Consider the following 21,630-nt stretch of genomic DNA (forward strand, 5'->3'; position numbering starts at 1 on the left):
GATGCCTTGAGCATATGCTTTAACACTTTTGTGAATTAATTTTAAGCAAGTGCTTAAATCAGATGAGTAAAGACAATTAGTTTTCATGATATAAGGCAGTCTCTGGCTTTGGACTGTCTAACTATTAAGATGGATGTGAAACTTCTGAAATCTTACGTCCGTGTAAACACTGCTTTAAAAATAAAAAAACAACAAGAACTAGTAAAGCTCAGTTACTAAAAGTGTTTTTTCTTAAGCATCTTTATTGAAAAGGGCCCCATCACCTTAACTGCTGTACATTTTCAGATTTCCTTAAATGTTACTTCAGTTGTTGCTGAGGTTGTAGAGGAATAGTCTCTAAAATATGCCTGCTAAGTTTTTGCTTCAGCTAAAATAAGCTTATCTTGCCTAACTGTATATGGTGTGCCCGATCGCTACTTCCCATTTCTTGTTTTTGCCTAATAAGTCAGTGTTTCCCATATTGTCATTTATGCTAGCAACGTTCCATGTTCTAAACAGTGTTGTGCATTTTACTAACACAGTAACTGCAACTAATTTTAGGGAGATACAACTTCTTCAGTACTAATGAAACTGCACATGAGGATCTTCCTCGCTATTTGTCCCAAAGCAGCAAATAAGCCCAAATTGTGTGACTCTCATATTGCTGTTGAGTGGCATAAAGGTTTAACAGTATTATCTCTAATGAATGTACTACAGGGGTTCCTGTGGTGTGAAACGTATGGTAATCTTTGCTTAGAGTGAACTTTAGCCAGAAAAAAAAAAAAAAAAAAATCCATCAGGGTAAAGCATAATTCTTTGTAGCAACAGTCTAAGGTTTCATAATGTCATGCCCTAGAGTTCTTAGTATGTAAGTGATGCTACTTCCAGATGAGTTATTTATCTTTGTGTGTACATGCGGTATTAAAACCAGGTATTGACTTGTGAACTTCTCTAGTTTACTTACTATAGACACATGCAGTGGTTCCCACAGATGGGTGTTTATGCTTCGAGTAAGACTTAGGCTAGGATTTTAGAGGGTGTATATTGATCTCAGTAGGTCTGTTTCAGTACTGTAGTTGAAAATTGGGGGAAAAGATGCTTGTTAGAATAAGGAAGTCCCTCAACACAACATAAACAAGGCCGGTTCTGTCTAGTTCCTTTTGTTTCTTCCTGTTTGTTAAAAGTTAGTAATTTTGTTTATTTGCTTGAACTATCTGGGCATCTGCATAATTTGTTTTTTTGTGTTTTCCCCTCCTTCACACAGGAACGAAATAATTGTCTGACAGACTCGAGAGCTCTGAGTGTCAGTCATACTGATTTGGCGCATTGAGATTCTTGGACAGAAGCTAGCTAATACTTTGTGAATAAAGAAGCACTGAGACCTTCAAAGCTTTGGTTCCTCATCATTATGTATAGGAACACCTAGTTTGCATATTTTTATTTTTGTTTTTCAGTGGACTGCTGTTTTTACTTCTCTAAATAGGGACAATTCTAAACACAGCATTAGTGGGTATTTTCTTCTAAAGGAAAACTATATAGGTGTATATTGCTCATTGCACTGCTCCCATTCATGCTACTTATGTTTTCTTTAATAGGTCTGAGAATTACAGCAGCCAAAAAATTGTAAAAATACGAACATATTTAAAGCATACCAAAATGCAAAGGTGTTTGAAAATGCGAGCAAAACGAAATGTATAGCAATAAATATATACAGTGCTGGAGAAAAGGATAAATTATTTGTGTTACCATGTAAGTTCAAATTGAGCACACTGCATTGGCGGGGATTTCTATTGCACCACTGATTATTTTGATGTTAAAAACCTTAGCTGGCAAAACGGCACTTAGACTTGGCTTACTTAACCACTAGATTGAGCTGTTAAATTCTGTAAAAGAGGCAGTTGGGGTTACATTATATAGAGATAGCATGAATAGCAATACCTGTGACCATAACTTCGATACTTGTTGATGTAGGTCTTAGGGCACAATAATCAATGGAGATAGGTCAGTTCACGTTGATCAGAACAAACGGAAAATGTTTTGACCTTTATCTTGTATGGTTGAAGGATACGGAAGTGCTGGACTGTAGCTGTCCCAGAGCAGCTGCTGTTGCTCTTAGGGAAACACCAAGCCTCAGGTTGACTTTCTTGCTTGTCCACTGGAATTCACAGCCCCATTCTCTGTACGCTGAAAGCGCTCCAACATTTCCTTACGCTGATCCCAAATCCTGCCGTTCTCCGTAATAGCTGATGACAGCAGAAGCAGGCAACTGCATGCTGGGCTGTTACACGGTGGAGTAGCTGCTGTGCAAAGAACCACTCAGATCTTAAGGGCCCCAGAGGAAGCACTAGATGGCCATCAGCGGCAAGCAACTTGTTTGACCACACATCCATGTTAAATCTACTTACGGTTAATATATATGCTGTCTGTATAAAGGACTGCTGCTGGAACTAAGTATGTATGTTTTAAGTATTTTATAGACACTAGTATTTCCTTCTGCTTTTCTGTAAAGCTTGTAATTTTGTTCATCTTTTGTAAAAAGTCATATTCATGTGAAGTGGATGAGAAAGTAAAACAAGTGTAAAAATGTATTTGTGGTCATAGTTGTAAGTTGGAAAATGCAGAACAAAATTAACTTTGGGAAAAGCTGGAATATTCATTCAAGGTTAGCACCAAGTGAAGGAGATAAACAAGTTTTAGAGTTTGAACAGGCTGTGAAGAGTCATTAGAATTAGTACTTCTTAGAAGTATGTGACTGGTTTTGCATCTGGTTTTAAGTTGTTACAGTAACTGGTGCAAAAAGTTGTATATGTAATGCACTTGACTATGTTTACCAGGAGGTACCTTATTAGCATCTCTTCAAAGAAAGTTGCATATGGTATACCTGCTATAAAGACAGTTTAGAAATGGTGAGATACGATGCTGCTAATTTGTAGAGGTTTAGCACAGAGCAGTGCAACTCATTAGTGATCTTGAGCAAGAACAAGTTGTTGCTCTGTTATCTTAACAGTATATACTCATACAAAGTAGACTCTTGAGTTTTAATCTTTTATTAAAGAGCTTAATATAAAAATATATAATATATATACCTTTTTCCCCCTAAAGCAAAATATGTTATACGTACCCACTGGTGAATTTGGTTCTCTGCACAAAGCCAGCCTGAGCTGGCTTTCTAGAAGGAACCGTACGTACACCAGGCTGTCAGGCTGCGCGGGGAGACGCCAGAACCGCTGCAGCTGCTGACTGCTCTGGCAGTCTGCAGTAGTGTCACCTGTCCCTTTGGCAGCACCATGAGAAGCTCTGACTGCACGTAGCCCTGTATTACGGTCACCTTGGTTCACAGCAGCACGATGCTGCTGCTATAGGAGTGGCTCAGCGGGCCTCATAACACTGTTCTGTAGAGTTAAACACTTCACTTGGAGAGGTTTATAAAAGTCTCACTTAGCTTTTTTTTTTTTTTTTTTTTTGGAAGAAAAGTGCTTGGACACAACTGAGTTTGGTAATAAGGAATGATTTAAAAAATATATATTGAGTATTTTCAAACACATTCATCTTTAAAGGATTTTTTTTGCAGACTCGGGGGGGGAAAAAAAAAGGAACTTGTTTAAATAGAAATACTTATAGAAATACTTAGCCACGGTGATGGTTAAATGTGTGTAAAGATTCTAAAATGCAAGACCATACTGAGTGGATTTTCTCATTTACGATTTCAAACAGCCCTTACTGTTGGTGGCATTACCAGTACTGTGCTTTTAAGTGTTTTAAACCCTTACATTTTAAAGTTTGTTGGAAGATAAATCTGAATTGTTGAGCTACAGCTTATTAAACAGTTCTTACATTTAAAAGATTTTTTTTTCCGTGAAGAAACTCAAATTTCAAGAATTCTCTAATCCATAGATCCCCAAGAATGATGGCCAAGTACTTACTAATAACCTTATAGCTTAGAGCCACTGTGCTGTTTGCAGTTTGAGAGAAACTTTTAAAGTTCAAAAACAAACTTAAGGTCAACCTTTCTTGTGTTCAATCACAAACTAACTTCTGTCATGACCTGGCTTGTGTACATTGTAATTTCGGGTGGGCTTCTCACTTTGCCTTCATGGAAGATTTTCTTTCTGAATTTCCGCTGTTTCAGTTGTAGCTAACAGTCTGCATAAAGTACAAAACCAAAAAACCTGACTGTATAATTCATGGGTGTCTTCAGTGACAAACTAAATCAACAGAGCTGATGAAACTGAAAATTAAAAATCTTTAAAACTGACAGACATCTTGTTAGGAAAACTGCAGCCTTGGCAGTACCAGCTGGTTCTTAATCTGGTCTGGTTTTCTTTGTTCAGAATTGTAAAGGTGACATTTCAAAAAGGTTACAAAAACTTCAGACTACTCCAGTTCCTCTAGGTTCTCCTGTTATCAGTGGTTAGTTCTGAGGTGTACGGTTGGTGAGTTGCATGTGGGAAGAACCACATGCAGATTGTTACTGGTACAAAGGTGCCTGTTGCCCTTTATCTATCTGGTTGTGCACCATACTTCAGCAATATAGGCAGTACTTGCTCTTGAGTTTTGATCTTGCTAAACATTATTGTAAAATGTAACTGTTTGATGATTCCCTCCTCTTTGAGAGGAGCAACTGAGCTACTGCTGTCATGTCTGTGCTTGTAGTACAGCACAGAGCAGTTAAACAATGGAAAAGACAATGGGGCCCATTAGAGTTTGTATCTTTCCTTAAAACGAACCAAACCCCCCAAACCTTCCTGAATGGTAGTAAATTAAAATTTTTTACATTGAGAAAATTGCACTTAAAATGTACTGTTTGAATTCAGTAATTTTGAAAATGGTGTGGTTCTGTTGTAAATACATAGTAATAGAGGTGTGCAGTGCTTCATCAAAAGCGTGTTTACAGTACTTTGAGGAGTGCAAGTTAGTTTAGTTTTGTTCCATAGGTCATGTGTTTTGTCTGAAAGCTGCTAAGAGAATGGCATTTTGGTAATGTCTGCCTGTACTTAGACAACAAACGTGATGTGATACTGTGAAGTCTACAGTTTCCTTGTAGCAACTTTACCTTGTCACATAGAAATACTCATAAAAACATTGGCTCTTTTTCCTTGTTTTTTTAGTGGTTTGCAATTGAGGGAGATTTTGAACATTTACCTTTGATTTTCTTTTTTCAAACCTTTCACAATAGTCTCTGTACACTGAATAGTTAAGGTCAATAGTGTTTTGTTTGCTTTTAAAAAGGGGGAAGCTCACAGCAGTAAACCAGAACTGAAAAACAATGCCACCCCACCTAACTGAGTTTGAAAGACTTGAGTTTTTTGAGAGAAAGCTTACGCCTATAGGGAAGTTGCAAAACTTGTCTATACTCTGTGTTTTAGTTATGGCTGCTTAGAGAACCAAAGTTGAAGCTCATTTAGTACTTCAGCTACATCAGAAAGCTCAAAGGTGCTCTAAAGGCTGTGCTGGCACATGATAAAGTAAGAGATTAAAATTGTATACAGCATGGCATAAGCACGGTCAAGTAGTTTTAAAAGGAGCAAGCCTTAGGCTCCCTATATTCACCAGATTTGCTGGAGTTGCAGTTCATGGATGGAAAGCTATAGGGTTTTTAGTTTTAATTACGTAGAACCATAATACTGTAATACTCTACACTGTAAGGGACTGCACCCAGATGAGTTCTATGCAATCAGCAATGGCATTTTGTTTTCTAGGACATGATTTAAACAAAACAAAAACACAAGCAACAAAACCAGGTAACTGTTTTTAATGTCAATTTATCCTTCTTGAGGAAATTGGTGGTTTTTTTGTTTGTTTTTTAGATCTGTGGATTTCATATTTGATTAAAAACTTTAACATGCTAAGATTGGCTTTAAGATGCTGCATTTTGCTCTTCATGTGTACTTACAGTTTGTTACAGCTGTGGAAGAAATCCACTTCAGAGTGCACCTGTTTGTGTTACCCCATAACAAATGTTATTTGTAACAAATAGTAGTAATTCACCGTAATTTCACAAGGAAGCTTGTGACGAGATTGTTTAATGTGTTTTACTACATGTTTTGTTAATGCATCAGTTGTGTAAATTTATCTTTGCAGAGCACTAATTAACTTGGTTTTAATTCTACTTTTCAAAAGCAATCTGTTTCCAGAACTCCGTGTTTCTTCTGAAAAAGGTTTCTCTAAATACATCACAGAGCTGTAGATTAATTTGAAGCTGTTTAAAATTTCTCACGTCATTTAACATTTCTTTTCAAAGTGTAGAAATTGAAATATTTGAAAACAGTCTTACAGGGTAAAGATGAGTGTACTTCTAGAATGTAAATCTTTGTAAAAAATTAGTTCAATTTTTCCTGTATAGAAACAAATCTCAGTTGTGAAATCCAAAGATGAATAAAGCTGTATAAAGGGAAGGTTCTTCAATTGCATTTATTAAAACTTGTGTGGTTTGACACTTAAAGCCTTGAACAGGGCAGATGCTTTTCCAGATAACTTGGGATGTCCAGTCTTTGCACCCCAGAGCTGTAGTGATGCAAGAACAGCATTCTAGATTTCAGAGGCTGGTAGTAAGTGAAACTGACAAAAGGGGGAGAAACTGCAGATGAAGATGCAACTTCAGCTGGTGGCTGAGTAAACTTGGAGGTCGGTTACATTTCAGTGGTTCGGGTTTTGTATGTGACTGGGAGCTAGGAAACTCCCTGCACCATATTATAACTCAGAGTTAAAACTGCAGCTGGAGAGCCAAATGAGAACCAACATGGGCAATGACAGGAACATTTGGTCAGGTAAGATGTTATTTAAATCATTTCATAACGTGTTCTTCCAAGTAAACTGGGACTTAAATTACAGCAGCACCTGTGGTTATTTAACGTCTCCTTGCTGTGGGCAGTCAGGTTGCAAATAAAGTTACCAAAATATCATATAACGTCTATCAACCTGCTCTGAATGTTGTTGTACAGGAAGGCAGGCTCATTGGGTAGGGGTAGGCTGATTCCTGTTAATCAGTTACATCCAGGTGTGGTTTTAAAAAAAAAAAGTAAATTACAAGAGGATAAGCATTGTACCAGTCAAAGTCCCTGTCACAGGTAAAGAGGAATGGAAGAGAATTTTAGTGTTACCTATGCTGCATGGAACATAAGGGCTTGAGGACTGAGAAGAACTCAGTTTTTTCCTTCAGTTGAGTACACAAAGACTTAAACTCTTCATGGTTGGATTTTATTTAAAAAAGAAAAAAAAGAGAATGGTCACTTCCAAATACATGTAATGATTTTTTTAAAATAGGGCTTTAAAGTCAACTTGCTATATCATTGCACAAGGTCTGCTGAGGTGACTGCAGGGATGTCAGAAGAACACAAAGCAACATTATTCTACTTGCTTTGTGTTTCCTTTGTTTAGCTCCAAGGTTTGAGTGTAATAGGGGAGAACAAAAGGTGCTCATCTACCTAAAGACAGAACTGAGAAATGTAACTACACCAGAAAGAGCCAGGACTCTGTAACATGACAGACACCGCTCCTGTTTAGGAACCTGGGGAAGCAGGGACTGGGGGGGGGGGGGGGGCAGGGTTGGTGGGGTTGTCTGTTTAAAAGCTTAACAAGGATGACACAAGTGGGCATAAACCACTGATCACAGCACACACCCACCTAACATAGGCAGAGTAAGGTTTAAAGCCTCTGGAAATTGTGGATGAATAACTTGATCAGGCTTTCTTTAGCCCTGAATGCAGTGATGACCAGAAAAAGCAGCCATCATAGCAGTAGGCTTGAGGCCAGCAGAAAAAGATGTGATAAATAGTACAAAGATGCAAAGAAAAACACGTAAGGCTCTAACAAACTCCTCTGAGAAAAGTAGTAGAGGAACTAATACAGGTGGAAGAATTGATGCAGAAGATAATCGAGAATGCTCCCTCTATCCAACAAAACAGAAGTGCAGAGAATCAGGAAGCACAAGAACTCAGCTGAGACTGTGTGGTTACCATGCAGTTTGAGATAGGGGAAAACAGAACAAGGGGATTTGGGTGTGTAGTTTCTTGTTATTTTTTAAGTGGAAGAGATCAACTAGGCTTCTGCTATGAGGGAAGGGAATTGGCAAGGAGTGGAAAAGAACCATTTCCAAATTATCTGCAGCCATTTCCTCAAAGGCAGATATGCCTACACAGTGCAAAAAACAGTACAATTTTAGTTCTTGCTAAGAACTAATATGATGTTAAAAGCAAGTAACTTTCTGGTACTTTTTAATATCAGGATTAAAAAAAAAAGTTTTTCTAAAAAAGGATAGCTGCTTTGTGTAGTGGCTATTTCTAAGACTGCTGATAGAACAGCTGTGTGTGCTTAATGGTAGCATGAGGACTAGAAACCCCAGTAAATGTACCCAAATATAAAAAGCCCTTCTCACACCATAAAAAAATGCATAATGTGTTGTCATGTCACCTTTCATGGCGTTCAGCATCGATTCCCTCACCAAGGAAGAATGTCATCTTATTAATGGTCCTTCCTGAAGCAAAGCAGTTTCAATCCAATTTTGGAGCAGGCTGTTTTAATATACAAATGACTTACTTTATTCCTTTCACACCTTCCAATTCTACCGTATAGCAGCAAAAGGATGGAGGTAGATGAGGAGCAAAAGCCACTCTTAAAGTCCTCACGTTTCCAGTGTGGTGAAACACAGCTCCAGACGACTGTTCGCGTTGTGATACTCGGCTGACCATCAGTCTCATTAGCAGTTGATTTGCCCAGGTTATTCCAAGTGCTGGAGAGACTCTGTTATCCACTGAACTATAAAGGAAGCATTACAGATTTTTGCAGGTATGAATTTAATAGCGGATATGTTTGCTTCTTCTAATGTAATTTTGTTACAACAGAAGCCATCTACTGTTTGTTACATGTCAAGCTGTACCTCTTCAAAAATGGAGATCACAGGGTGTACTCACAGTACTATACACCAGGCTCTCTCTATAACAAGGTGACAGTTGGAAGGGGTGTGCTTTTATACAGTCACTCTTCCAACTACAGTCATGTATACTTGCCTTTTTTGATGGATTCTCTCTTGTGACATGAAAATATTAGGAAAATGTTTGAACTTAAGTATTTGAGCTGTGGAACTGTTGGCGCTGAATTCCATTAGAAGTTATATTTAGAAACATTAGTAGATACAGCACCCTGCACATATTACTTTCAACCCAAAGCTTAAAACAGGTTGTTTGTTTGTTTGTTTGCTGGAGAAATTGCAACCTCCCCAGTAAAAGAATTACAAGATAGGGAGAAATTCAGCCTTACTCTTGCTCTGTGTCAGTTCCTCAAACTGGAGGACATAATTAACTTCTCACAAAAACACATTTATGTAGCTCCTATCTTATCTAATAAATGAAATTTACCATTAGGATTCAAACAATAAATATGTATGTTTGAATCTCGTTAATATCTTGGTGTCAAAAAATAGTCGTAATTTTTTTCCATAAGCAACAAAAAAACAAGCCATAAGGGTTTGGCTGCTGTGTTTTTCAGAGCAGACAGAAAATGCACTTGATTATATCAATAAAAAGATGCAAAAATTCTCTTGTGCTAGCAAGCACACCAGCCACTAACTCCAGGGAATCTGTTCTTTAACTTCCTGATTAGGGATTACCACATAACTGCGTGTGATGGTTTCTTCCACTGTAGGGCACAATAGCTATTACTGATCTCTAGGAAATACAGCACTGCTGGGTAAATAAATGCACCGCTGCTCTTAATGTGCACTGGTAGTTGGTACTGGAGTTACAGGAAAATACAGTGGTTAAACGCTGCCCTGTACAATGCTGTTACGTTCCCCTGCTGATGACTTACCCGCAGCCACACTGAGCAGCTTCCGACTCACCCACTGCATCGGTCACCTAGAGCAAAACGACAGCGGTTGAGGTTGACCTGTAGGCACGCGTTTGATTTTAGCAATCAGCAGGGCAGGGAACACAGCCATCAACATTCAACATATTGATATGATTTAATATGAGTCAACATATTGGTTTACAGACCATATATTATGACAAGTTAGACCCTTACTCTTCCAAGGCAAGCTAAAAGAGAGTTATGCTAGCTACGGCTTATGTTAGTTTAACTACTGATTTTTTTTTCAATTTATTAAAAAAAAAAAAGTACAAGACATCTGTCCTTGCTTAATGGAGCAGTTTGCTTTTGACCACAACCTAGTGACAAAATCCACACCTCTTGATTCCCTATACTGTCTTTTAGTGTCATGATTCTTCAGCACAAGTTCCTCACAAAACACAGCAAATTAAGCTATAGGTACTTCTTTTCTGTATATAATGTACAGAAAGGATTACATTACAAATCCTCTTCAATATTATAGTCACAGTTTATTTCTGTAGCTACAGACCTGACCTATTGAATCATCTTCTGTGTACTCTATTAAAATAGAGTCCAGACACTAATATGGTATTGTACTAATCTGAACCTCCTCTAGTCAAGAGCTTGAGTTTATTTCTTTTTCTGCACATAACAAAGATTTTTATGCCTTATCCATGAGGTTTTCTTTTATAGCTAGACTCTATGTTCAGTTGTGTTTTTTTTTTAATTGTATAAAAAGCCAGTTTCCCCGTATTGCTTAGCATTCGAGTTACAGCTGATTCAGAGGCTAAACACAAAGGAATTTGAGGCTGTATCTTTTTTTGGTTCAAGTCAGCTTGCTTGTGTTCTGATGTTTTAGTAATCTCTGCAGTTACACAGAACCACTGAGCTATACAAAACTGCAGCAAAGTCCCTGGCATTTCACCCTCTCCTGAACACGTGGAATATAATCGTGCTTGCAGAGCTCCAACAGCAAGCCACGGGGTGACAGCGTTTGAAGCCAGTGTACGAAAGAATTCTCTTACTTCTGTTGGGTGCCTTGTACAGTTGCTGTACATACCCATTTTTTTTAGCTTTAATGGAAGTCTCCTTTGAGAGCATTAACAGTCTATAAAAGCTTAATATTCCTAACTTTTGAAAAAGTTAAAAATTACTAGTTTAAAGTACAACTATTTACAGAAAACAAAGTTTTAATCAGTTATTAAGACTCACCTGACTGTTAAACACAATAGCAAGAAATCTGCCCCCACAGATTTACACACACACACACACACACAGCAACTAATTATGAAATGGTCCCCACACAACGAGAAGCAATTCTGATGTCATACCTGATTAATGCACACAACCGGAGTGCTGAATCTAGTGCTTAAACTGTGAAGCTGTGCTCCGAACATCTGCAAATATCGAGCCTTCAAAACAGAATCTGAAGCTCCAAATTCGCATCGAAACAGCGCAGCAATAGAGTCTATGACCACCAACCGCACCATGCCTCGTTTGAGCAGCAGGGAAATCCTTCTAGTAATACAATTGTGGAAGGTGTCCTACCCCAAAATACAAACAGACAGCATTAAAAAGGTTCCAATAACTCTACTTGTAAAATCAAGATGATAGCTACAGATCTCATCACTGAAATGCAAGCTGATGGAGGTTCTAATCATAAAATGAGTTTGTGGGTCCTCAAGTCTCACTAGTAACTATTTTTAACACACGTGATTATATGTAATAAAAAAATAGAGACTCGCTGTGCATGCGTAATGTTCTGCAGTTATTTGCAGCTCTGATTTAAAGTATGTACAGACATGTCAAAATCTCGAGAATGCAATAATACAATCCTGAGCAATTCCTGTTTTGCAGCATGGTTCTCACTGAGAACTCAGGACTAGCATTAAATATTCAAAACAGAAGTTAGAGACTATGCTGCTGTTCCACTAGAGACGTTGACAGTGAAAAATATAGCTGCTACATCAAATCCATATTGATTAAGAGTTTTATTAATATGAGTATCTGTGACCTACATCATCCCCTTTTTATTAAAAAGTTTCATTAATTGAATATTTTGAAGTCACCAGGCATTTAAGTTGCAGGAAGTTTAACTAGCAAATATTCCGTGGGGTACAATGTATGCTTTATGTATACTGGTACACACACACACACACAAACAGAATCTACGCACAGCAATAGATGAACTATGATAATCTATTGGGCAGTTGTTTCACTTAGCAGTGAGTGCAGTGCTTTACTTTTCAGAGATCTGCATGCTACTGTAGGATGAGTCTCTCCTTTTAACAATAATGTACTCTACAGCTTTCAGAAATTACAGTAAGAACTTTAATTAATGTTTCCAATGAAAGGTACACGGAAAAGGTAGCTTAGCTTCTGCCCAGAAGTGAGTAAGTGGCAAGTATATTACAGCAATGTACAGAATCTTCTTGCACTTACAAACTACTAATAAAAAACTCCAACAATTGGAATGTTTTAACAAGTGCTACTTTCAAGCCAAGTTACAGAAAACAGAACTTTCAATGGTTTGTCAATAAACAGCATATTCATGGCCACGTAAGAACAGAAGCTGCGCTTGAATGTGGTTTCTACATGGCAAGAATGCAGTACGTTTTCCTTCCAAGTTTACTGTGACGTCTAACAGGGAGAGAAGGGCAAGACAGCTGCACTGCAGTTATTCTGTGCCACTACTTATTGCAGGCATCATTTTTTGCATTCTTCCCTTCCACCTGTTTACTTTTCATTTTACTAACTCTGGTGTGATATTACAAGTTACTCAGAACACACAACACCTTTTGTATATTTATTTATGTGGTGTCTCCATCTCAGTGATGATCTCTCTAGCAGCTGCAATGAAATTAGTTCCTGATTTTGGCTAGGATAGAGTTGATTCCCTTTGTAGAGGCTCATATGATGCTATGTTTTGGAATTATGATGAAAAAGTGGTGATAACACACCAGTGTTTTGGTTGCTGCCAAGCAGCGCTTACACAGAGTCAAGGACTTTTCTACTTCTCACACTGCCCTGCCAGCAAGGGAGCCGGGGGTGCACAAGAAGCAAAGGAGCACATAGAGTCAGGACACCTGACCCTAACTGGCCAAAGGGATGTTCCATCACTTCTTTACTTCTTAAAAAATAAATATATATATATATATTTCTCTCTTATTAAACTGCCTTTATCTCAGCCCACGAGTTTTCTAACTTTTGCCCTTCCAATTCACTTCCCCCATACAGCGGGGGAAGAGCAGCTGCATGGCACTTAGTTAAAGCCAGGGTTAAACCACAACAAACAAACTTTACCACATTTTAATAAACATACCTCGTGAAAACCAACCATGTAATTCATTATAAGAAATATTAATACTTATTTTTAAATATCTTTCACAATAAAACATTGTAATAGACAGTTCTTTAACATCAACTGCAGAGATTAAGAATTATTCATTACAGATCTTAGTTCACTTGTAGCCTTTTGGAAGGTCTCCTGCATTAAAAAACTCCTGTGCTTACTGGATTGTAGCGTTATAATCACGTATTTGCAATCTCTGCTACTACTTACTAGGTCTGCTGCATGCTCGACGAAGATATTGTTTCCAAATCTGATCTTCTGTATGACTTCAGGTGGAACACCTGCACGCAGCTTATGCTGTTGATCTATGAGTTGTTGCAAACGTTTACTTGGGAACGCATCTTCTGTACAGACGTAGACAGCTCCTATAATGAAGGAAACGACCTCTGTTATTAGAGCAGGGCTCTTACACGGACAGCTTTCCCAACAGCACAAAAATAAAATAATGAATTACGCACTCAAAAGTGGTTGCCCGGTGCTTTTTTGGCGCCTGCTGACACAATTGCACTTTTGTACTCTCCAGTAATCCACTAGGTGACACTTTTTGCACAGCAGCTGAACGCCTACCTCCCTAACTTGGGTCACTAGGAGCATCATAATTTATCCAACCCACAAATAAGAGTAACACTGCATGGCCTGCCTTAGACCAGTATTCTGCTTACTTTCATTCATTCTTTTAAACTTTCTTGGCTTCAAATTTACATACTGAGGGGCACTTACTGCCATAATTTGTTAACCACTTTAAAGAGGATCACTCACCCAAACTCATTCCAATTAACTCTTCTTAAAAATGGTACACTAGATAAAAAAACATTAAATTTCAATAACATTACTGTGACTGATGTCTATGTATTTTTACCGTGGTTTCTGGTTAACAAGGATGCATCGTTGCAGAGAAAATTAACCATAGGCATCAAATACGATAAGGCAAGAAAATAAATATGTGCAATATTTTCTTAATAAAATTATTGCCATTACTGCGGAAAGAGCCAGAACTATCTGAAAACAGCTGAAAATCATAGTTACACCTAAAGATTAAGTCTTTTTTAAGAAATAGGATGAGCTCAGGACTGGACCAAGGAAAAGTTAATGGTTACATTATCAAAAAAATATTCTGCTGATATAACACTGGATTTTGAATTCTAAGAATCTTTTATATAAGGCAAAGGACTAAACTTGCTTTCTTTAGGACTAAACTTGCTTCTTCAGCTCAGTTCTCCCCAACCCCTCCACAAATTCTTGTATAAATCACTGCAGCTCCTGCACTCCAAACCAGATTTTCAGTTTCACCACTTCTAAAAAGCTAGGAAGTAAAAACAAACTTCTAATCACAAATCTGGCATTACGTGTATCCAACATCAGTGTTTGCTCAAATAAGCCAATTATGGCTTGCAACATTTAAGTTACAAAACTGAAAATCATTAAGGTGCAAATTCAAAACCAGCAAACAAACGAAAATAACGAAAACCCTCCAAGATATGCAGCTGCCTTAAGCACGTGTGGTTCTGAATTTCATGCTAACAAAAGCTGTGCTAACTTGTGCTGAGATATCTTAAGGCTACACGAGTTTGTGAAGTAAAACATTCTGGACTTCTCCTTTCTTATTCACAGCTGACTACCTTTAGCACAACACTGCCTGATTCTGAAAGACAGTGATTTCTTTACCACAAATAATGGCTTACAGTGAGAGCATCTGCCTTTTAAAAATCAGATCTGCCTTAAGCATTACGTCCTTTGTGCTCTCTTCGGTTTACTTCAAAAAGAAGGAACGTTTGTCACTTCAGACTTTGTTTTTCTTTTTCAAATGCAGGTTTGTATTTCTAGATAGATCAATGCTCCGTTGTTTAAATAACAGTATTTCAACCCAGTTATTGCAACATTCAACGATTCTAAATAGAAAACTTGAGAAACTTGCTGAAAAAATACATTTTTCCAAAATTAACTCATCTGAAGACAAAGAAATGGGAGATTCTGCTGAAGACCTTTGCAAGTGATTTCAGTACAGTAATAAGAACAGTGATACGAATAAATGCAGGGTAAAAGCAAAATATAAAACCATCCAACCAATCCTACAGTATTACAAACAGATGCACAGTTGTATCCCAGTTTCACATTCGTATATGATTAAGAAGTAAATCAAGGCAAGCAAGGTAATCCTACTGCCATAATACCTGTAAGCAAAAAAGAACATCTGGAGAAGCAAGTATCTGGTCCCCTCTGCTCCACTGGTCCAGCAACCTAGGTTTAAAATTCCTGGTCAATAGATACACTCCGTCCTCTTCTTAAAATCACAACAGCAATTTTAAAACTGAGGTGAGCACATTTATTCTTTTTTTTTTTTCAATTAAGCACTTGTAAAAAAGATCATTATTTCTTTTTAAGAACAGCTCTACTTTGGTCACCTGCTAAACTTCTACTCTGCAGCAACACTTCTCTGACATCCCTTAAATTTACTATTGCAGATATTATATTCTGAGAACACAATTGGTCCACTTGTGATTTTTCTAAAATATACACAGGGACAACCTTACTCTTTTTCCTGAAATTTGCTAATTTCAGAAAACAATAATGTAATTTTCATCTTGAGCTTTAAGAGAATTAAGTTGCACAAAATATGTAAGCTGAACTTTGTCTTGGCTTCAAATTAGAGTTTCACAATGAAATGGAAGTAGCTCTCTTTCCTGCTGGACCTTTATCAAGGCTCTTCAGCTTCACATTTGAGCTCTTCAGCTTGTGACACAATGAAACCATTGATTAACAAGAATATACACCGGTGCATTAGAAATACAGGAGGTGCTTCACAGCAGTGTAACAAGGGCCAGAAGAAACTGACAAATAACTAAAATAATTAAACACGGTATTAAGGACTGGTGCCTACTCATGTCTCCAAAGCACTTAGTAATATTCACGTATCTTTAATGATAGGTGAATCGTCATAACCGAAATAAATGAGGAGACTAGTACAGCACAAACAGAAAGGCCCATGGCAGCGTGCTGTTTACAGCTTATTAGGAAGCTGTCGACACTAACAGCAACTCAAGAGTTATATTTATCGCTTTTGAGGAGGGAGCTGGGAGATACTTAAGAAATCAGTCATCCTCAGTGATCACATAAGCATCTTTTCTTATGTCTCTACAGTAACTGAACAGAAACTAGCTATTTTATCAGATCTTAGTGATTTACTAGTATTTAGGTAGATAAAAGTGTTATATTTATTGTTGGCCAAAAAACAAAACAAACAAAAAATTCACATCCCAAAACAAACAAACAAAAAGAAAAAGCACCAAAAAGCCCACCACAAAAAAATGGCAAGTGATCATCAGATAATGGGAGAATTTTCAGTCCTGTGAGCATAATCTGCCATGCCACAAACCAACTTTGTTAATAAGAATCAGCAGCAAACATTTCCGTTTCCAATCCAGAATTCTAATATAGGTATGCACGTCACATTATATTCATGTACCGCTCATGAATATGGACATATTAAATAAATTCAGCCAATATGCAATAGACCGTAACTGACATTCTTAGCACAGCAGAAAGATGGCCTGGAGGCAAAGGATGTCCTAATTTCATGGTTTACTGCCAACCTTCTAGAGCTGAGAATTGTAAACAAGATTAGCACCAAGTCAAAGGTAGGAAATACATGGCAAATCCATACTGTCTAAAGGAATGTATTTCAACATTTCCACCTAAGAGAAGGAAAGTTTCTAGTGCTGAAAAAAAACCACAAACACACACACACAAAAAACAACCAACCACCACCACCAATTTTAAACGATTAGCTAAGTTTTAGCACCAAGTTAAATGTCCTATAGGTAGAGTCAAACCTCTCTGATGGTTAATAAACGTTTTTTTTCATCCTCAAATTTCCTACAGAATAAAACTGCCCCCTACTTTATTTAACATAACCTTTCATTTCCTGTATTCCACATAAGAAGCCCAACACATTCCACAGTCATAGACTGCAGAGAAATCAAGGTTTTGTTCTCTAAGTGCTGTGCAAACAGCATCTTCTTCTAAGACCTTGCAGTCTAAGATATGGCAAGATACAACACTTAGCGAAAAACTGCAAGAATTAGGATACCACTGCTCTAGCACTCCAACTCCTGCAACTGGATATTTTTGCCTTCTGTACCTTGCCCCCCTCCAAAATCTGGCAATTCTCAGCAAGCCATATCGAATTTGTCTCAGTTGAACATGTAAAAAACTTTTAAAATCTACAAAGCCTGAAGAGAGCAATTCACATTTTGCTGCTGCTGTTTAAAATCTAAAAGCCTGACAAGAGTAATTATCTTTTACCAAATTACAACTTTGGAAAATTAGATGAAACCCTGGATTCTCCAAGTAGTAATTACCTTCTGACCATACTGAAACACAAACTAAAAGGCTCTAATTTGATTGAAGAATGCCCACATTACAGTGCCCTTAAGAATCTTCTACCCACCACAGAGTTCTATGCAACACCTTTTAACTCGGTATCTTTTTCCTTCACTTTGAAGTATTCTGATTTCACAAAAGAGTTCAATAAACCCAATAAATTAATAATCATACTGTGATTGTGTTTGAGAATCTTAAATTGAATCTTAATAGATCTGCTCTGATGTACTATGACGATGATCTGCTATGCTGCGGCTCCTACTTAGGAATGTCAAAAAAAAAAAGAAAGAACAGGTCACATTCAGTACCTTCGTTTTAAATTTTCTTAATGCACACGTACTAGGGTTTAATTGATAGATTCAAAACTTTAGGAAGCTCTTCCAAAACACTCTGGTTCTCTCACAGGACCTTTGATACGATGGCCATCCTATCCTATCTTCCATGAAACATTTAGGAGCAGGCAGATGGGGAACACAGACACAATGAAGCATCATAACAGCACCAAATGCTACTGTGCACAAGAAAAATCAAGCAACTTCAAACACAAATAATGAAGGATTTGCCATTTAATAGCCCTGTGAGGAACATTCTAGAGACTAGAGTGCCACCTTTTTCTGTACTCTGTTTAGTTTGCTCCTTTCTTTCAACATAAACAGGGAGAAATCCTGGGGCATAAATAGAAATCTGTTTGCACTCATACGATCTGCAGCAGTTAGCAGCAACACAGGAAGGAATTGAACAGAATATGCTTGCTTCTGCTCTGATTAATTAACTTAAAGCAAACTAACATAAGCCAAAGGCTAGTTTCTGCTCTTTAAGCAATATAATTTGGACATTCTATGATTTTTCCATGTGGGTGAATATGTTACAAGAAATAATTAAGTTTCCCCACAACAAACGACAGAACTGCCAAATTAAACCCAGTGCTGCATGGAAGGATGAGCAAGACCACTGCTAAAACCCACCTAAGGCAGCCTACCAGGACAGTGAATTCTCATAAGTCACACAGATCTCCCCCTTTCTAAGACAGAACATAATACTAAAAGCAAATATTATAAATTAGATCAACGTGATAAAGACGGTTAAAAAATAATAAAAAATACACCTACTTACTTTTGCCAAAATAGGAAAATGGCAGCTACAAACAATACTTTCTTCAACTAGATTTCCATCTGTTTTACTCTGTTAAACATTTCAATTATTGTTATTAGGATTTTCCAGAATTTGAAACTATCTGCTAAAGAATGTATGTTATATACCTGAAATGTTTGTGGAAAATTATCTGACCGGCTGTTTTGCTGTGGTTGTTACCTGAGGAGTCAATAAGTACTTACAACAGTGACACTTTTCTTAAGCTGTCTGCACGTGTGTTTAGTTCTGCCCTCAGTGGCATGTAGATAAACAACAGACAACAGTAATTCTGTCTTAAATTACGTTGTGATGCAGGGCATGGGCACTGCATGCTTTTCTCTCTGTGATGCTGCATTACTAACCAGCTTACAACTAATGCTATGGCAGAAGGGGAAGACACTCACTGAATATGTAAATTTACCTCAATACACAGATGACATTCTTAAAGACAGTATTTTCCTCCAAATGGCAAATTAATCAATATTTACATTTCAGTACTTACCAGACTCTAATCCACCATATTTGTAAGGATACTGCACACAAAGGCACAGCTGCAAACCAATTTGAGTCTTCCCAGCAGAACTTTCTCCAGCAAGTTCTATGATTCCCACTAAAGGGATGCCACCTTTTAACAAGTTATCTAGTACTGAACATCCCAGGCTTAGCTTCTGGTGTTGGGAGGCAAAATGATCTTTATCTTGGTAGAGCTGAAGTGCTGCAGAGTTTTTCAAGGATTTTTAAAAAATAAAGAGAGAAAGAAAAGAAAATTTCATTTAGTATCTTTCTAACTCACAACGATACAATATTGATGCTGACGCTGTATACCAGGTTTGTATCTACAAGGGATGCTTTGTTGATGGAAGGATTTTCTAATTCAGCCTGGTCTCCCCTGCAAAACCTACTAATGAAATGCCTCTTCAAAAACTGGAAATTTACACTGAGCCCTTTTCTCTCCTAGAATTTTTTTCCTTCATCTGTCTCGAAGGAAAACTATATTCAAGGAAAATCTTGCCAGCAAGGTTCAGGCAGAGCAATTATGGAAAGAGAAAGCTATAGCAGGCTATGAAACAGTGTAGCAACCATCTGGCCAAGGCATAAAGATACACCTTGATCACAAGAAAACAGATTCTCAGTACAGTGCAGCCATGAAGCACTTGTATAGGAAGAGCTATCTGATCCTGCTTAGTTTGGAATGACGTGTTCTTATCAAATCAGTTTATATAGTTCATAAGATACCATATAAGCTTTTTAATAGTCTTAGCACAAAAGGAAAATATTGAAAGAGAGGCAGAGAAAAATAAAATCTTGTGATCCTATAACCAAGTTTTCCACACCAGAGAATTATTTTGTTCTGTTTTGAAAAGGCTTGATTACAAAGAATGACTGATACAATTCCATCTATCTTAGGCTCTCACAGAGGCTGTCCTTAGGGTAATTAAATAATTTACTACAGCATAACTAAAACACTGACCTTCTCATTTTCAGAATCATATTGTGTCAGCAAGGACCAAAAACGATATCTTCTCCCAGTGACAGTATTTTAAGACTTAAAAAGAACATTTTTTGTATTGACTGTATTACCTGTAAGCATACAATTTCTCCTGAGCGTGTGAGAGACTGTTTTCAGCAGACACTCTATATCTGCGCTGGATAGTTTCATCAGTCTTTGCAAGTCTGCTCCGGAAAGATTTAAAACTTCTTTTATTGATTTTATGTCAGCTGAAATTAGAGGAATTTTTATAAATACTTTCCACTGCTTTACAGTCATGCACACAAGAAAGAGTTTTGCAGCCTTCCACTACTCATTTCCTTAAAGTTTATCTACATTGCATTGGCGTAAGCTGGGCAGGCAACGTTTACTTGGACTGGCTCAAAACACACCACAAAATTGTTTGGAAAACGATTTTTGGAGCACGGGTAGAAACCATCACCTGTAGTTACTCAGGAAGGTTGTTTATGAAATATTTAATTACAGTTCCAAAATGTTAGCAAACATCTCCACGCTTACACCCACAAGCACACAGTTATGCACAATTCAGACACCGCACCACAGGCCTGGCCAGGCACGGGCAAGCTGCGTTACCTTTCTTAAGGGCAGCGACCACCTTGGGGTTCAGGTCCAGCTGATCCCAGTCCATCTCCTGCGACAGCACTGGGGGGAACACAGCGTCAGGAGATTAATTAATTATATTCCGTACATTCAGATTAAATTCAGATTAATTACGTTCAGGCGATTAATTACATTATTTTTATATTTTTAAATCAGATCTATATGCAATAAGAAGTGCGATTCAACGTGAGGTTTTGTAGGAACGTTCTTTTTTATTTATTTATTTATATTATTTCTTGTATTTATTTTTATTTCTTCTTTATTTATCAGTTATTTCAGACAAGTAACAAGGACTTGGAACAGCAGTCCTCTCAGACGCTGTTAAGGAGTTTAACTCTTTAACTCGCAGGAGTAAACCCGCCGTTAAGCACTGACAGCCCCCAACGAGCCCAACACCCGCTGCAAATGGCGGCCCCCCCCCCCCCGGACCACCTCAGAGCCCCTCAGGGCCACCTCATCCCACCCCCGGCCGCCCCGCGGCCCCCCCGCCACAGCCACCGCAGCCAATGGGCGAGCGGCCCGCCCGCAGCGTCACCTGTTACCAGCCTGGCCGAGCCACTCGCCGTCCGGCGCAGCCAATGGCAGGGCGCGGCCCAGGGGGAGGGCGGGGCGCGGCGCAGGGCGGGGCTCTGCCGCCGGGCTAGGAGGGGAGCGGCGGAGGAGAGCGGCGCCCAGCCGAGCCCAGCCGAGCCGAGCCGAGCCGAGCCCACCCCGCCCGTCCCGCTCGCTGATTGGCTGCCGCGCTTACCTCGAGCCCGGAAGGCGGGGGAGCGGCCGAAGCGTGCCCGCCCTTCATTTCCGGGTTGTGAGCCCGGCCGTTCCTTCTGCGCATGCGCCTCGAGCTCCCACAGGAGCG

At 38.4% G+C, this 21,630-nt stretch overlaps 2 protein-coding genes across 12 annotated transcripts in view; one reads left to right on the plus strand and one right to left on the minus strand.

Moving 5' to 3' along the window:
• KLC1 (kinesin light chain 1) overlaps positions 1 to 6,374 on the plus strand; it is a 50,145-nt gene extending 43,771 nt beyond the window's left edge. For all 9 annotated transcript variants that reach the window (XM_035551421.2, XM_035551426.2, XM_035551422.2 and 6 more), the window contains one exon: positions 1,244 to 6,374. In XM_035551421.2, the coding sequence (XP_035407314.1) occupies positions 1,244 to 1,309 (66 nt within the window). In that variant the 3' untranslated portion in view covers positions 1,310 to 6,374. The remainder of the gene's footprint in view (positions 1 to 1,243) is intronic.
• Positions 6,375 to 8,233: 1,859 nt separating this feature from the next.
• XRCC3 (X-ray repair cross complementing 3) lies at positions 8,234 to 21,617 on the minus strand. Of its 3 annotated transcripts, none has more exons than XM_035551432.2 (8): positions 21,523 to 21,617; positions 20,748 to 20,816; positions 20,246 to 20,383; positions 19,167 to 19,379; positions 13,364 to 13,518; positions 11,133 to 11,345; positions 9,784 to 9,830; positions 8,234 to 8,733 (listed from the first exon to the last, which is right to left on the minus strand). In XM_035551432.2, exons 2-8 carry the CDS (start codon positions 20,800 to 20,802, stop codon positions 8,511 to 8,513), a joined length of 1,044 nt encoding a protein of 347 aa, XP_035407325.1. In that variant the 5' UTR covers positions 20,803 to 20,816; positions 21,523 to 21,617; the 3' UTR covers positions 8,234 to 8,510. The 3 variants fall into 3 exon arrangements, with proteins under 3 accessions (XP_035407325.1, XP_035407326.1, XP_050567289.1); XM_035551433.2 differs by lacking the exon at positions 21,523 to 21,617 and adding an exon at positions 21,310 to 21,440; XM_050711332.1 differs by lacking the exon at positions 21,523 to 21,617 and adding an exon at positions 21,207 to 21,236.
• Between the last annotated feature and the right edge of the window lie 13 nt (positions 21,618 to 21,630).

This window comes from Cygnus atratus, chromosome 5 (assembly GCF_013377495.2).
Source record: "Cygnus atratus isolate AKBS03 ecotype Queensland, Australia chromosome 5, CAtr_DNAZoo_HiC_assembly, whole genome shotgun sequence".
NCBI classification, from domain to species: Eukaryota; Metazoa; Chordata; class Aves; order Anseriformes; family Anatidae; genus Cygnus; species Cygnus atratus.

What these genes read in the sequence shown, in the direction of transcription:
- XRCC3 (XM_035551432.2), bottom strand. Translation starts at nt 20,802, where the DNA reads ATGGACTGGGATCAGCTGGACCTGAACCCCAAGGTGGTCGCTGCCCTT. An exon ending in GGTCGCTGCCCTTAAGAAAG is followed by an intron (nt 20,384 to 20,747) that starts GTAACGCAGCTT and finishes CTCTAATTTCAG; the next exon opens with CTGACATAAAATCAATAAAA. An exon ending in CGGTTGTGTGCATTAATCAG is followed by an intron (nt 9,831 to 11,132) that starts GTATGACATCAG and finishes GTTTTGCTCTAG; the next exon opens with GTGACCGATGCAGTGGGTGA.